Source organism: Pleurodeles waltl, chromosome 3_1, assembly GCF_031143425.1.
Source record: "Pleurodeles waltl isolate 20211129_DDA chromosome 3_1, aPleWal1.hap1.20221129, whole genome shotgun sequence".
In the NCBI taxonomy this organism is placed as follows: Eukaryota; Metazoa; Chordata; class Amphibia; order Caudata; family Salamandridae; genus Pleurodeles; species Pleurodeles waltl.
The window spans coordinates 1,828,362,629-1,828,375,951 of record NC_090440.1 but is presented as its reverse complement, the minus strand read 5'-3'; the positions used below and the strand labels follow the sequence as shown (position 1 = coordinate 1,828,375,951).

Genomic DNA, 13,323 nt, shown 5'->3' with positions numbered 1-13,323 from the left:
ATGGGATGTCCTCCTGCCATGCGTGCTTTTCGCCTTCCATCTTGGTTTGGAGGACATGGAGCAACAGGGTTAGGTATGTGTCCCCTCTCCCCAAAGGGAGTGGATAAAAGAAGAGTGTAGCAACCATCAGGGACAGTAGCCATTGGCTACTGACCCCTGTAACGCCACTAAGTTCAGGATTTAAGGGCTCCCCTGAACCCAGTTCTTCAGATTCCTGGTGACCTCACAAGAAGAAAGAAGAAGGACGGCCTAGCTGAAACCCCAGCAGAGAATACGGAAGACTAAAACTGACTTGGCCCCAGCCGTAACAGCCTGTCTCCAGCTTCAAATGCCCTACAAAAGAAAGTGACGCATCCTGCTGGTCCCATGACCTCTGCCAAGCCTCCAGAAGACTGCCTGCATCACAGAGGACCAAGAACTCCTGTGGACAGTGGCCCTGTCCAAGAAAAATCTACATCTACGGTCTTCATAGTCTCCCTGGATCCACGAGTCCTGACCACTCTGCACCCAACGCCCACAGCCTGTGTCCAAGTGGCCCAATCGACTTGAGAGGATCCCCTGGCGATTCCGAGCAAGTTCCTACCCTGGGTTCACCTCTCCTGTCCTCTACAACGATGCCTGCAGTGTGAATCCAGAGGACACCCCCTAACGGCTGCAGCACTGGATGAAGATGCCTGTCGCCAAAAGGTACACTGCACCCGCAGCCCCCTGGCCTTGGGTAACCCGACCACGGTGCAACAACGTTTAGCAGGCGGCCCTCCTACTTGTCTAGCCTGTGGTTTTCCGGAACCGACCCCCTGGACCCAGCCTGCAGCATCTAAGTGACCCACGGAGCTCCCCCATAAGAAAGCATTGGGAGCCTGACGCTGTGTTTTCACCCTGCACCCTGCCGCCCCTGCACCACTGAGGGTGTGTGTTTGGTGCTTACCTGTAGCCTCCCCGATGCTCCTCTAAACACCCCAGAACTGCCCTGCAAAAACGCAGGTACTTACCTGCAAGCAGATCTGAATCTGTGCGCCCCCAGTTAAATTTGCCTCAGCTTTAAATTGTGCACCCGGTTGGCCCCGTGTTGCTGGTGGTGGGTGTTTGGGGTTAACTTGAACTCCAACCGGTCTAATCCCCGGAGACTGTAACTGTAAGTCTTGTACTTACCCGCAAATCATACTAACTCCCCCCCGGAACTGTTTCTGAAAATTGCACTGTCAACTTTTAAAACAGATGATTGCCATTTATTCAAAACTGTACAACTTTTTGATTCTAATCAAAGTAATTTTGATACATATGTGGAATACTTATTTATTGATCTGTTTACCTGCAACTTGAATCTTGTGGTTCTAGACATAAATTAACAAAAGTTATTTTTGCTATATAAAAACAATCGGTCTGGAGTGAAGTCATTGAGTGCGTGATTCTTCTATTATCCGTGTGTGTACAACAAATGCTTTGCACTACCCTCTGATAAACCTAACTGCTCGACCACACTACCAGAAAAGAGAGCATTAGTCTTATCTACTTTAGCCTCTGTTAAGCCTCTGGGGAACCCCTGGGCTCTGTGCACATTATATCTCATTTTTATATAGTATATACAAAGCCAGCTTCCTACACCAGGTGTCTAAATTGTTCTGTGACAAAGTAAATATCGATCGCTTTGACAATGATATAAAGTTGGCTTGGCGTGAACTTTTTTCAGCTATGACATATTTTAAAAGGTCACATCAGAAAACTAGTCAGAAAAGAGAATAGTCTCTCCAAATGCAGGTTGTATGTAGTATGGTAACAGATGACAACAAATGTATGATAAAGTAAATTAAACCAGCGTTATATCTTTGTAGAAACATGGTCTGCACACACTACTCCTGATAGTCACCAGTGCCTATCATACACATTTTTTAACATATATTTTATTGCATTTAAAAACATATGACTTCCAATATGTATCATTACATTGATATGACAGTTCACATTGTTGCACATACATTTATTTGTATTACAGTCACCCAATCTGCTCATATGTGCATTTACACTAATTCATAAACTTAGCTTGAACCCCACCCCCGTATCCATTGGCATCACCATTCTTCATTTGTGACTCATGTTCGTCGTGGTATTGGTCTTCCACCCCCCTTTTGCCTCCTTCGTAGAGCTTGCCATTCAGTGGAGCTATCCGTGATAAAATGCAGTTGAAGGTCTTCCTTCCACCTTAAAGCATCCAGGACATTTGGATTATGATCCTAATGTTTCAGGCTGCCCTGCACCGAAGAGACCTGTTGAAAGTCATGCAGATTCCAGAAGTGAAGGTCCACAATGTGCAATGGTGGCTGCTCAAATGCAGTTAGTTTAGTGGCAGGCCCCTCTTTTTTCCCCACCCATGTGACGAATGCATCATTGGTAGGTTGGAAACTTCATCTGGAGGAGATGGAGAAAAAAAAACTATGGTCTCAGGTGGAAGCCCTTCTCCATATCAGTTTACTGAAGTTGTGGACCATTTGTCTAGCTGGTGCAGGATCTCGGGGGGAGAAAGCCCATATGGTATTGTAAAAAGAAGGGCGGAATGGGGTCCTGGATCAGGTGGCCATGCACTTCTGGAGTTGGTTGGAGCTTTGGGGCATTTCCCTGGTTGCAAGCCAGTTGGTGTGATCCTTGATTGACAGGGAGGACTAGCTAAGCATGCATCAGATTGAAGATCATGAATGACATCTACATCCCAAGGTGATGCAGGCCATCTCCTGTGTGCCTTCCTGCCCCTGCCTATCCTGACTTGAGTTCTTGAAAAGATCAGGAGCGACTGGGCCCAGTCATCCTAGTGGCTTTAGATTGGGCCAGGAGAATATGGTACCAGGAACTGCTTGGCATGAGCCTCTGACCTCCAATCAGGCATTTAACTTTGGACCATCCTGGGGTTCTTGCACCCAGGTCCACACAGTCTACTTCATGTGTGGAGATTGTACGGTGACAGTTGGCTGCATTTGATCTGCTGCCTGAGGTGGTGAATGTCATCCTCGATGCCAGACACTACCACAAAGTCCATTTATGTTTGGCGTTGGGACAGATTTGTGGCTTGATGCGGTATCGTCAAGATTGACCCTTTTTAAGCCAGCCATAAACTTTTGAATGTTCTTTTGTAAGTTTCGTCTTTAGCTCAGCAATCCCTTGCCGTTAGCTCTATTATTTTTATTTATTTCGGGTTTGCACATTTTCCGGGTGAAGTGCCCTTATTTAAATCACCTATTGTGAGGAGGTTTATTAAAGGTTTCCTCCCAAAGAGCTGATCGGTCTGGCTGATACCTGAAAGTGCCTCATCATTGCTTGGTGAGTTTCTGTATGTGTTTTTGGTGGATGAGTTAGAGGATGAATGTAAGGATGAGTCAGCAAGTGATTGAATAGATGCATGAGTGCAAGGATAAGTAACTGACTGCATATATGATAAGTGCTTCAGTACATGAGCCATTGCATGAATGGAAGCAGTCAGTCACTTTGAGCTGTAAATCACATATATTAGGCTTGGAACTGGACCTACCCCTTAGTTGTAAACAGTGTCCTCATATACACTGTTTTGACGTCCCAAGCCTATCTTTCTTAATTTTGTTTCTTCCTCTTTCTGGTTAGAAATCTCTCACACATTTTGGCATGAACAAAGCACTTCTAGGACTAGGATATTTGTGGTAATTCATGTATTTCTAAACTATTTACCGACACCCATCTCCTCATCACCAAGATTGTGCAACACGATTTTGCAACAGGGACTAAGGTGGATGCTCCGTTGTACACATCATTGGGTTTAACCACTTTCAGAGACAGTTTCTACTTTCTTATGATGGGATTATGGCAGTTCATTCTTTACAAACATGAATGAGAAAAAGGAATAAAAGTAACCGAGTCACCATAAAGACAACTTTAATATTATAATACTTCATCTATCAATTTTTGTATCTGAGCCAGTGAAGGAATGAACAAATGAAAGTTGCTCGTAAAGCACATTATTACCCAGAATTATTCAATTATTGAGCAGTTGCTATTTTTTGTTGTATTAAAGTTGTGTTTCACTGTAACATTTCACAGATCAACCTCACAATCCAATGGTGAATGCTGGGGCAATTGTAATATCTTCTTTAATTAAGGTAAGTTTGCATATTGTTGTGGCCAATATAGCATTGCAGTTTTTTCCATGAAGGCCAATAATGTGTACTTTTTCTCTTGTGAATGAAGCCCGAAGCAGCATACGCTTTTCATTCAATTTCACTGACTGAATTCGTGTTTTCAGTTTAACTCCGTGTATGGAAATTCATTTAATGGGTTCTATTAACAGTTTATCAAATGTGATTTTATTTGTATTTCATTTAAAAATATATATATGTAATAATAATTTAGCTATTTCACATTATGCTGCTTTGCCTACAAAGCCACTCAACTGAACACTACCGGGCTAACTGACCTGTTTTTTTTTTTTTTTTAAATAATAAGTGGCCAAAGAAGCCTCAGAAATAGAACCTCCATACAATTGGAATTGCTGGCACTCCTTTACCGGAGCCACAACTATCACCTGAAATTCTGTCCTTGTTATTCGAACAAATCGTACTTTTAAGATTCAGGATACACTATCTTTATGCCTCTTCCTAAACAGATACTTCCTTCCCGTCTGGAAACCTAACAATGACCTATCAAATTATCGTTCGAATCTGAGATGTTCTCTATAATGTTAAGTGTTCGTGTAAGAGAAATGCTTCTTCTGTTGAAGATCAAAATGTTCCTCTCCGTTTGTAAATCATATGATAAAGTGAGCCGTCTGTAACGAGCCCTAATATCTTTTTGTGCAGTACAGCGTAATAATACTGTTAACTAAATATATGAATGTATTAATGGGTATTTATGAAGATTTTCTCTTTTCCTGTTTTACTCACCTTAACGGTAGGAGGAACCTTTCAAGTTTACTGGGACATATGTGAATTAGGCAGCCTATTTTTTTTTTTTTTTTTTTACAAAACAGTCTTTCTCAGAATTTGCAGTACACATAATAAAACACAATGAACAGTCTTTTACAGTTTTACAACTAGTAGATAATTTACATTATAGAAATATATTTACGCAAAGGAAAAAAGTACACAGATCATTAAAAGGGTTTCATAGTGATGTGATGTTGAAGTGGCATTTTACCTTAATGGAAATATTGGAGAGATTTGAGGTCCCAGGATTGTCCATAAGCAAGATTAGCTTTCCTCTTCAGATCTTCTTTTACTAAACTCCCAGGATGTCCTTTTCTTTCAGCAGGGGACAGTACTCAGCCATTTTGTTTCAAAAACAAATAAAAAAAAATAAAAAAAAAGAAAGAAAGAAATTAGAAACCCTATAGTTTTTCATGCAGATCGTTGAAATTTTTTATGATGGCCTTTCCCACGGGTCCTAGGGCCATATGTAGCAAGCCTTTTGCGAGTCGCAAACTGCGAAAAACGCAGTTTGCGGCATGCAAAAGGCCGAACGCGATGCACATCCCCAAATTGTGAGTCGGTACCGACTCGCAATTTGGGGATGCGACTCGCAAATAGGAAGGGGTGTTTCCTCCCTATTTGCAACCGCATCGCCATGCTGAGTTGCTTTGTGACCGCGAATGCGGTCGCAAACCAACTCACAGTTACCACCAGTGTCACACTGGTAGTAACACATTCGCAAAAGGGAAGGGGTCTCCATGGGACCCCTTCCCCTTTGTGAATGTCGAAATAAATATTTTTTCAGAGCAGGCAGTGGTCCTGTGTCCCACTGCCTACTCTGAAAAAAACGAAACCAAATGGTTTCGGTTTATTTTTCATTTTGCAACTCGTTTTCCTTTAAGGAAAACGGGCTGCAAAATGAAAAAAAAACTGCTTTATTGACAAAGCAGTCACAGACATGGAGGTCTGCTGACTACAGCAGGCCTCCATCCCTGTGAGTGCAGGGACTCGTTATGGGGTCGCAAACTGCGACCCACCTCATGAGTATTGATGAGGTGGGTCTTTGCGACCCCATGGCGAGTCGCAGAAGGTGTCTGAGACACCTTTCTGCATACAATTTTGCGAGTTGCAAATTGCGAGTCAGTCAGACTCGCAATTTGCAACTCGCAAAATTTGAGTTTACTACATCTGGCCCTTAATTCCTTATTTTGGGTCGATATAAATGGTGCCAATAATGGACAGAAATATCTGTCCTTTAGACCTATAAACAACTATATATATATTTCATCTCTTTAATTGAGTGTTTCTGTCCAGGGAGTTAAGCTAACATCGGCTTCAGTATATTTTATTCCTTCCTCAATGGTATCATCAACGGCTACCTACAGCAGTATGCATGACTAGAAGAATGTCTTCAATGAAATGCGGCTATTACATTGATGGTCACCCTGGTCCTCAAAGCAGCATTGTATTGCCCATTATAGACAGTGATTCAAATGCATACTTAGGAATATGTGAATCAATCTCTTTGATCCCTATGGTAGACATTTCGGAGGGAGCAGTTGTGCGTTTTGAATAAGCTTGAGTTCTCAACTGTGGTAGTAGTTGATAGCATGTTCAAGGTTGTCTCTGATGAGAAGGATTGTGTATCGTGTAGTCCCTTCTACACTGTTGTGCATGGTGTTAGTTGCCATGCGTACGAAGAAAGGCCCAACAACGTTTTACTGGTCACTGCTGAGAAAAGAAACAATACTCATTGATATGCACAGGTAACGTCCGTTTACACTCATATGCACTCAATATGCAGAATGAATAGTAATTTAACCTACATAGTAGCTCAGCATATATCTTTCAGTGTCAGAATCCTTTACAAAACACTCACACACACTGGATGATGTCATCAGTGATATCATTTGAAATGTCGATAGTGATGTCACTGGTCATGTCATGAGTGATGTAAAATGTGAGGTCATAAGCAGTGCATTGCAGGGAGCTTAAGTTATAGATAGGTCAGGTAACTATAACTGCTGAATTCTTATGGTTTTGTGCGTGTAAAATGTAAACCTAGCTATAACATCCATGTAACCTTTGTTTTTGTTAGTGCATTTCTAAGGTTTTTTAAATTCTATTTCTAACGATAACGTCCCTGTAACCTTAGTTTTTTTGATAAATTTCACGATTTTTGTTATTAAAAATTGTACTACAATTTGACCCACAGGTACAGTTTACTTATATAAATTTCCACAAGTTTATAAATACGTTTTATTCACACATTCATTTTTATTATATATTTTTTAAACTAATAATTAAAAGATTAAGGTAACCTATGTAGTCTTTCTATAAAGGCAATGCACTGGTTCCAACCAAAAGCACACATTCAGTACTAAAACAACAACACATTTAATACTGACATACGCTATTGCAATATCTATAAGTGTATCCCTGCCTATGTGTGGGTGTGTGAGTGACTGTGTGAGTGACTGGATGTGTGTATTTTTGTGTGTCTGTGGGAGGGTGTGGAGTCTGTAAGTGGCTGTGTGGATGTGTAAGTGTGTAAATGGGTGTGTAAGTAGTTATGTGGGTTTGTAATTCGGTGTGTGAGTGACTGTATGGGTTTGTGAGTGGGTGTGTGGGTGGCATTGTGAGTCCGTGTGTAGGTGTGGGAGTGGCTGTGTGAGTCTGCGAGTGGTTGTTTGAGTGGTTTTGTTGGTCTGTGAAGCGGTGTGATTGGCTGTATGGGCGTGTGAGTGGTTGTGTGAGTAGGGGCGTGGGTCTCATTGTGTGCATGTGTTTTTTTTAAAATTGGCGACTAGATCTGCGGATCTTCCTCAGAGCACACAGGGGGTCATGCTGTCGGGTGGGCTCTCATTATCCTAAATGAGACTACTGAATTTCTAGGCAGCAGGATCGATAACGGTGTGGGGGACTGAGTCTGACCCACGTGTAAGGAACTCTGTCACCCTAAATCCGGTTTTTGCTCCGGCTAACTAGCAGTGCCTCATTTCTCCCACGGGGAAGAAATGATTAGGCAGCCGAGCGCATGACATCTTTGGAACTTCTCAGGGAAATCGTGGTCACTCAGATCCAAACCAACTCTCTCATTTACAATATGGTCTCATATACAAATGACAAAGACAGTATAGGTTTTATATAATGTTTTAATAAAACGACTGTATTTTAGATAATAAGGCATGAGCCGCAATAACCAGAACAATACAACATAGTAGGATTGAAATAGTCACCAGGAGAGTAAAACATAAGAACAAAGCTATCATATTTCCTAACAGTTTCTACTCTCCCTCTGCTTGTTTTATTTAGAGCACAGCATGTTGAGCTTCTAGCTTGCCTTTCCGAATCACCGGGGAGACATAAGCCCTCATACCTGAGCAAAGGCCTGTGATCTGGTTCAGCATCTGCAACGAGGCAGTCAGCGTCTAGCTGTGGGTCTCTGGTCGGAATCTCCCTCTTGCATGTATTGGGACAAGGAAGTGATTTTATAACTAACATGTCATCGTGATCACAAAATGTCCCTACGCAGGAATGCCAAATCTAAACTCCTACCACGTCTATCGGCAATGTACCAGACTGTATGCTTGACTGAAGCACAGAGTGAATATGTTATGGAGAACTCCAGTGCTGAACTAGGCAAAACAGTGTGATATGAATAAAAAACAACACCGTAGAACTGGCTATTTGAAAAATAACAGCACGAAGCCTAATAAAAAGCATTTAGAGCAAAGTGCACAGAGGCTCTAAGCTGTCAGCAAATGAATAAAATACATTCAGGGCAAAGTGCACAAAGGCCTAAAGCCTGAAGCTAATGCGCAAAAAATACGTAAAACTAACCACACTACAATGCTAAAAGCAGCGGTCGATCTGCGGACCCTTGCACGCAAAACAAAAACGTTTCAGACAATTTCTTGCCCAGGAGGGGTCCCTCACAGACACCTTCATCAGTCCCTTGAGGTCAGGGTACCTCTACCCTAACCTCCTTCTATCACTTTTAAATTTTATTTTCTCTCCTGGGAACTAAGGGCCAGATGTAGCAATTTCCACATTTGTGATTTGGAAATTGCGAGTCGGTGCGACTCGCAATTTCCGAATCACAAATGCGGATGCAGAACGGTGTCTCAGACACAGTCTGCGAATCGCTATGGGGTCGCAAAGACCCACCTCATTAATATTAATGAGGTGGGTCGCATTTTGCGACCCCATAGCGAGTCCCTGCACTCACAGGGATGGTGGCCTGCTGAAGACAGCAGACCTCCATGTCTGTGAGTGCTTTTTAAATAAAGCAGTTTTTTTTTTTTGTATTGCAGCCCGTTTTCCTTAAAGGAAAACGAATTGCAATACAAAACAAATAACAAAACCATATGGTTTCGTTTTTTCAGAGTAGGCAGTGGTCCATTGGACCACTGCCTGCTCTGAAAAAACATTTTTGGCAACATTCACAAAGGGGAAGGGGTCCCATGGGGACCCCTTCCCTTTTGCAAATGGGTTACCACCAGTGTGACATTGGTGGTAACTGCGAATTGCTTTGCGACCGCGTTCGCGGTCACAAAGCAATTTAGCATCGCAGTGCGAGTCGCAAATAGGTAGGGGACACCCCTTCCTATTTGCCCGTCGCATTCACATTTTGCGAGTCGGTACCGACTCGCAAAATGTGAATGAGCATGGCGATGAGCATTTTGCATGGCGCAAACTGCGATTTTCGCAATTTGCACCAGGCAAAATGCTTCCTACATCTGGCCCTGAGTCCCGATGCACAAAATGGCAGTCACAACTTTCTGCTCTGGTTGCAGCCAGCCAATCATTCATCGGCCATCAATCTTAATGAAATTTACCAAAAAAAGAGCTCTCTAGAATTTTGTTGTGCATGTCAAGTTTCGAGGTGATCGGTAAAAGGGTGGGGGGGGGCTCAAAAAAGTGAATTTCCCACTTTAATTCCCATAGAGATTTTAGAAATGACTACAGCCTGAACTGCTGGACGGAATTACACCAAATTTGGCAGGAAGGTCGCCCTTGGTCCAGAAAGAGTGCTTTTTTGTTATTTGGTGTAAACCTGTTCAGTAGTTACGGAGAAATTAAAGGAAATCCAAATTTATATATCTAGGGTTGTGAGGAATTCGCAAATACGGCCAATCTCGTGCAGAGATCTGATTGGCTGCTAACACTTCAGCCAGGAAGTGTTGGCAGCCATTTTGGAACTGCGCTTCAGCCAAGTCAAAAAAAAAAAAGAAAAGAAAAGGGGCAGGGTACTGTTACCCTATTCCACTGGCCTTGGTATAAGGATCCCCCAGGGACACCCCACTCAATGTCTGAAAAGCATTTTTTTTTAATTCACAAGGAAAATCGTGAATATTCCCAATTTTTGCTGTGATTTTCATTGTGTTTTTCTGTGTGATAAAAAAAAAAAAAAAGCATGCAGGGTCTCCAGCTTGCTTTTATTTGTGCCCCCAGGTGGGTCAGGTCCTGGGGGCATATTATTTTAAGGAGGCTGGCAGAGGACCCCGTGGACTGCCCCATCCATAGAGCAAACAACTTAATAAATATAAGGAGGAGACCTGTGGAACACTTGCCCTCCCCCCCCCCCCAGCCCAAGGACCTCCACCTCCCCTCCCCTATGCATCTAAAGTATGCAGGGAGGCCAGGACCGCCAAATCTTAGGGGCTGTAGAATTAAGAAGACAGGGGTTCCAGGCCCAGGGACCACCACAGCCTGGGGGCAAAATTTAAAACAAGGAGTGGGGCTGCACTGCCCCCTCGTAGAGCCATATATGGCCCCGGGGACTGCCAACCCCAGGGCCGGCTCCTACTACCTCCTGACGTGCCCACCCTGTAGTGGTTGCTGTTTGCTTTTGCTTGAGGAGAGCTCACAGTTGCCACCACGCAAAAGCAAACATAACTCCGCTTTCAGCAAGCGAAAGCTGTCAAACAGCTCCTGCTTGCTGAAAGTGGAGTTTCATCTAAAATGTGTGCAGGTAAAGAGATGAAAACATTGCTCCAGCAAGCAGAGAGCTGCTATTTAAAGGGGCACCCTGCTTGCGAGAGCAATTCCGGCTCCCATAGGACACTGGGAGCTGGCTAGGACTACGGGGACCTTAAGGCTCCCCCCCACGATCCTGTGCTGTGAGCAAGCATCTTGCTTGTGTGCTGCTTTGCAGTCATTCTATGGAGAGACAATTGAAATAACAAGAGCAATGGTGTCTCCATAGAATGACTTCAAGGCTGCACACAAGCAAAATGTTTGGTATGAATGTTATAGTTACCTTTGGATGCACAGCAGAACAGAGTCACGTCTGGCCTACTGGTAAAGCTTTTGGAGTGCCACTCATTAGCTTGAAGGTTCAAATCCTGGTATCTCATGGCAGTGTGTATTTTTATTTAATCATATTTAGAATGTTAAACATTCCTAGTGATTGAACATTTGCCTCTTTTTCCCTATCACCATATTTCGGTTGAACAGCAGAGATGTCTGGACACTGCACACTAACGATTCATCTGTGGCTTAGTGGTTAAGTTCTCAAACCCTCACACAGAGGGTTGAGGGTTCCAGTCTAGGCAGTGTCAGTTGTCATTTCTCAGCTTTAAATTCTTTTCAGCTTCAAAAATTTAAGGCACATACAGAAAGGCGTATTCACTCTTTTTACTTGTCAAATTATTTTTTTCTATTGGTCAGAACATTTCTCATTGTAGGTGGCGCGGTGTTGGGTGGTTAAAGCAGGTTGGCCACGGGGCCTGACCCCAGGCCAGGCCCTGCAGGCAAACCCTGCTGCGAATGGCTTAAGGCTGTGCGTTGCACGAGGTTGGGTGGTTATAGGGGGCTGGCCACAGGCTAGGTCCTGCGGCCAACTCCCACCACACACGGGCTGAAGGCCATGCATGACACTGGGTTGGGTGGTTATAGGGGGCAGGCCAGACCTTGAGGTCAATACTCGCCGCTGTGCGCGGCGGTGATTGGTTTAACGTATATTATTTAAAACTACTTCATGTTAAAAAAAAAAAAAAAAAAACATAAACAAATCACTGAACAAAAACAAAGGTTACAGGGATGTTAAAGTTAGGTTCTGAATTTACCTAAAACCATAGAAATTCAGCAATCATAGTTAATTATTTCAACTAACTATAACTTGTGCCGTAAAGTAACTGTATCTCATGCCCTCGCCATGCACTACCGCAGATATTAGAGCACTCATGATAACTTTTAAATCGTCATTAAAAATATCAATGAAATATTAGTTACATTATTGAAGAAAAAACTGTGTGTGGCGGGGCGCAAGTTATAGTTACCTTAGGGCACCAGTTAAATTTGTTTGAAATAATTATAACTGCTGAATTTCTAGGGTTTTGGGCGAGTAAATTCAGAACCTAACTAGAACGTCCCTGTAATCTTTGTTTTTGTAAGTGAGTATGAATAAATATATACCATTTATGCTTAACAATTGAGCTCATTTGATTAGGGGACTGACAGTTTATGTAGCCTAATTTAAAAACATAATACCTGCAGTGCAGCAAACTGCTGATCAGTGCACGCTAGACACAGAAGTAGGCCAAGCATCCTTGTGTATTCTTTAGGTTAAGCATGTACTTAAAATATTTCTGCTGCCTGATCGCATTTACCTGGTTACTGTATTTAAGAGCTTTCTCTTCTATTCATTGTTTCTTAATTGAGCCAAGGTTCCATAATTAAGAATAATTACCAGTAAATAAGTTGTTTTAAACATCTCTTATTACATGGTTGTTCTATTAATGGGAGTCACTTTTAATATCCTGATGCAAAATTCATTAGATGAGTATATGAAACCATCCAATTTGTACTGTTTATTCCGGCCTTACTATTTAGTATTTGAAAGTTCTCGATTCAACAGTATAATAATAAACATGTATGCTAAAGTTGCCAAAGTGTGCCATTACAGCAATGTTTTTTTGTGAGAGTTTGTATATTTTATGGCTAAATCGATCTGGCAATAAGTTACAATATATTTCAAGAAGCAAGATAATCTAAAATGTTTCTGATATTTATTTCCTTATTTTACAGCAAGGTGCAAACAATGCAGATAAGTTTGACTACGTAAGTGCACAACTTTGTTTCTCAGACCATCACATAATCTGACTATTGCATACATTAAACAGCAATCAGTTATTTTATAAATGAAATTTCTAAAACCCAAGTGTGTAAACATTTTTTTTTAACTCTTTTTTTTTTTGTAAGCTGTAGTAATGCAGTAGTGTGGTTAACTTTAGATAAGGTAGGCCAGTCTGACACTTACGCTAATGGGTTTGACGCCTTCAGAATTGCAAAATCAGCTGAAACACCATGGAACCATTGTGCTTAACCGTGATGAAAGCTTAGTGGAAAATGAGGAACTTTCGGGGGAATCTGAAAACAAATCACTGGTAATTTA

The 13,323-nt window shown here is 42.2% G+C and overlaps 1 protein-coding gene across 3 annotated transcripts in view; it reads left to right on the top strand.

Annotated features, from left to right (window-relative positions):
- The window catches only part of GLS (glutaminase), a 607,111-nt gene that overhangs the window by 199,678 nt on the left and 394,110 nt on the right, over positions 1-13,323 (top strand). For all 3 annotated transcript variants that reach the window (XM_069225886.1, XM_069225887.1, XM_069225888.1), the window contains exons 7-8: positions 4,060-4,118; positions 12,957-12,989. In XM_069225886.1, the coding sequence (XP_069081987.1) occupies positions 4,060-4,118; positions 12,957-12,989 (92 nt within the window). The remainder of the gene's footprint in view (positions 1-4,059; positions 4,119-12,956; positions 12,990-13,323) is intronic.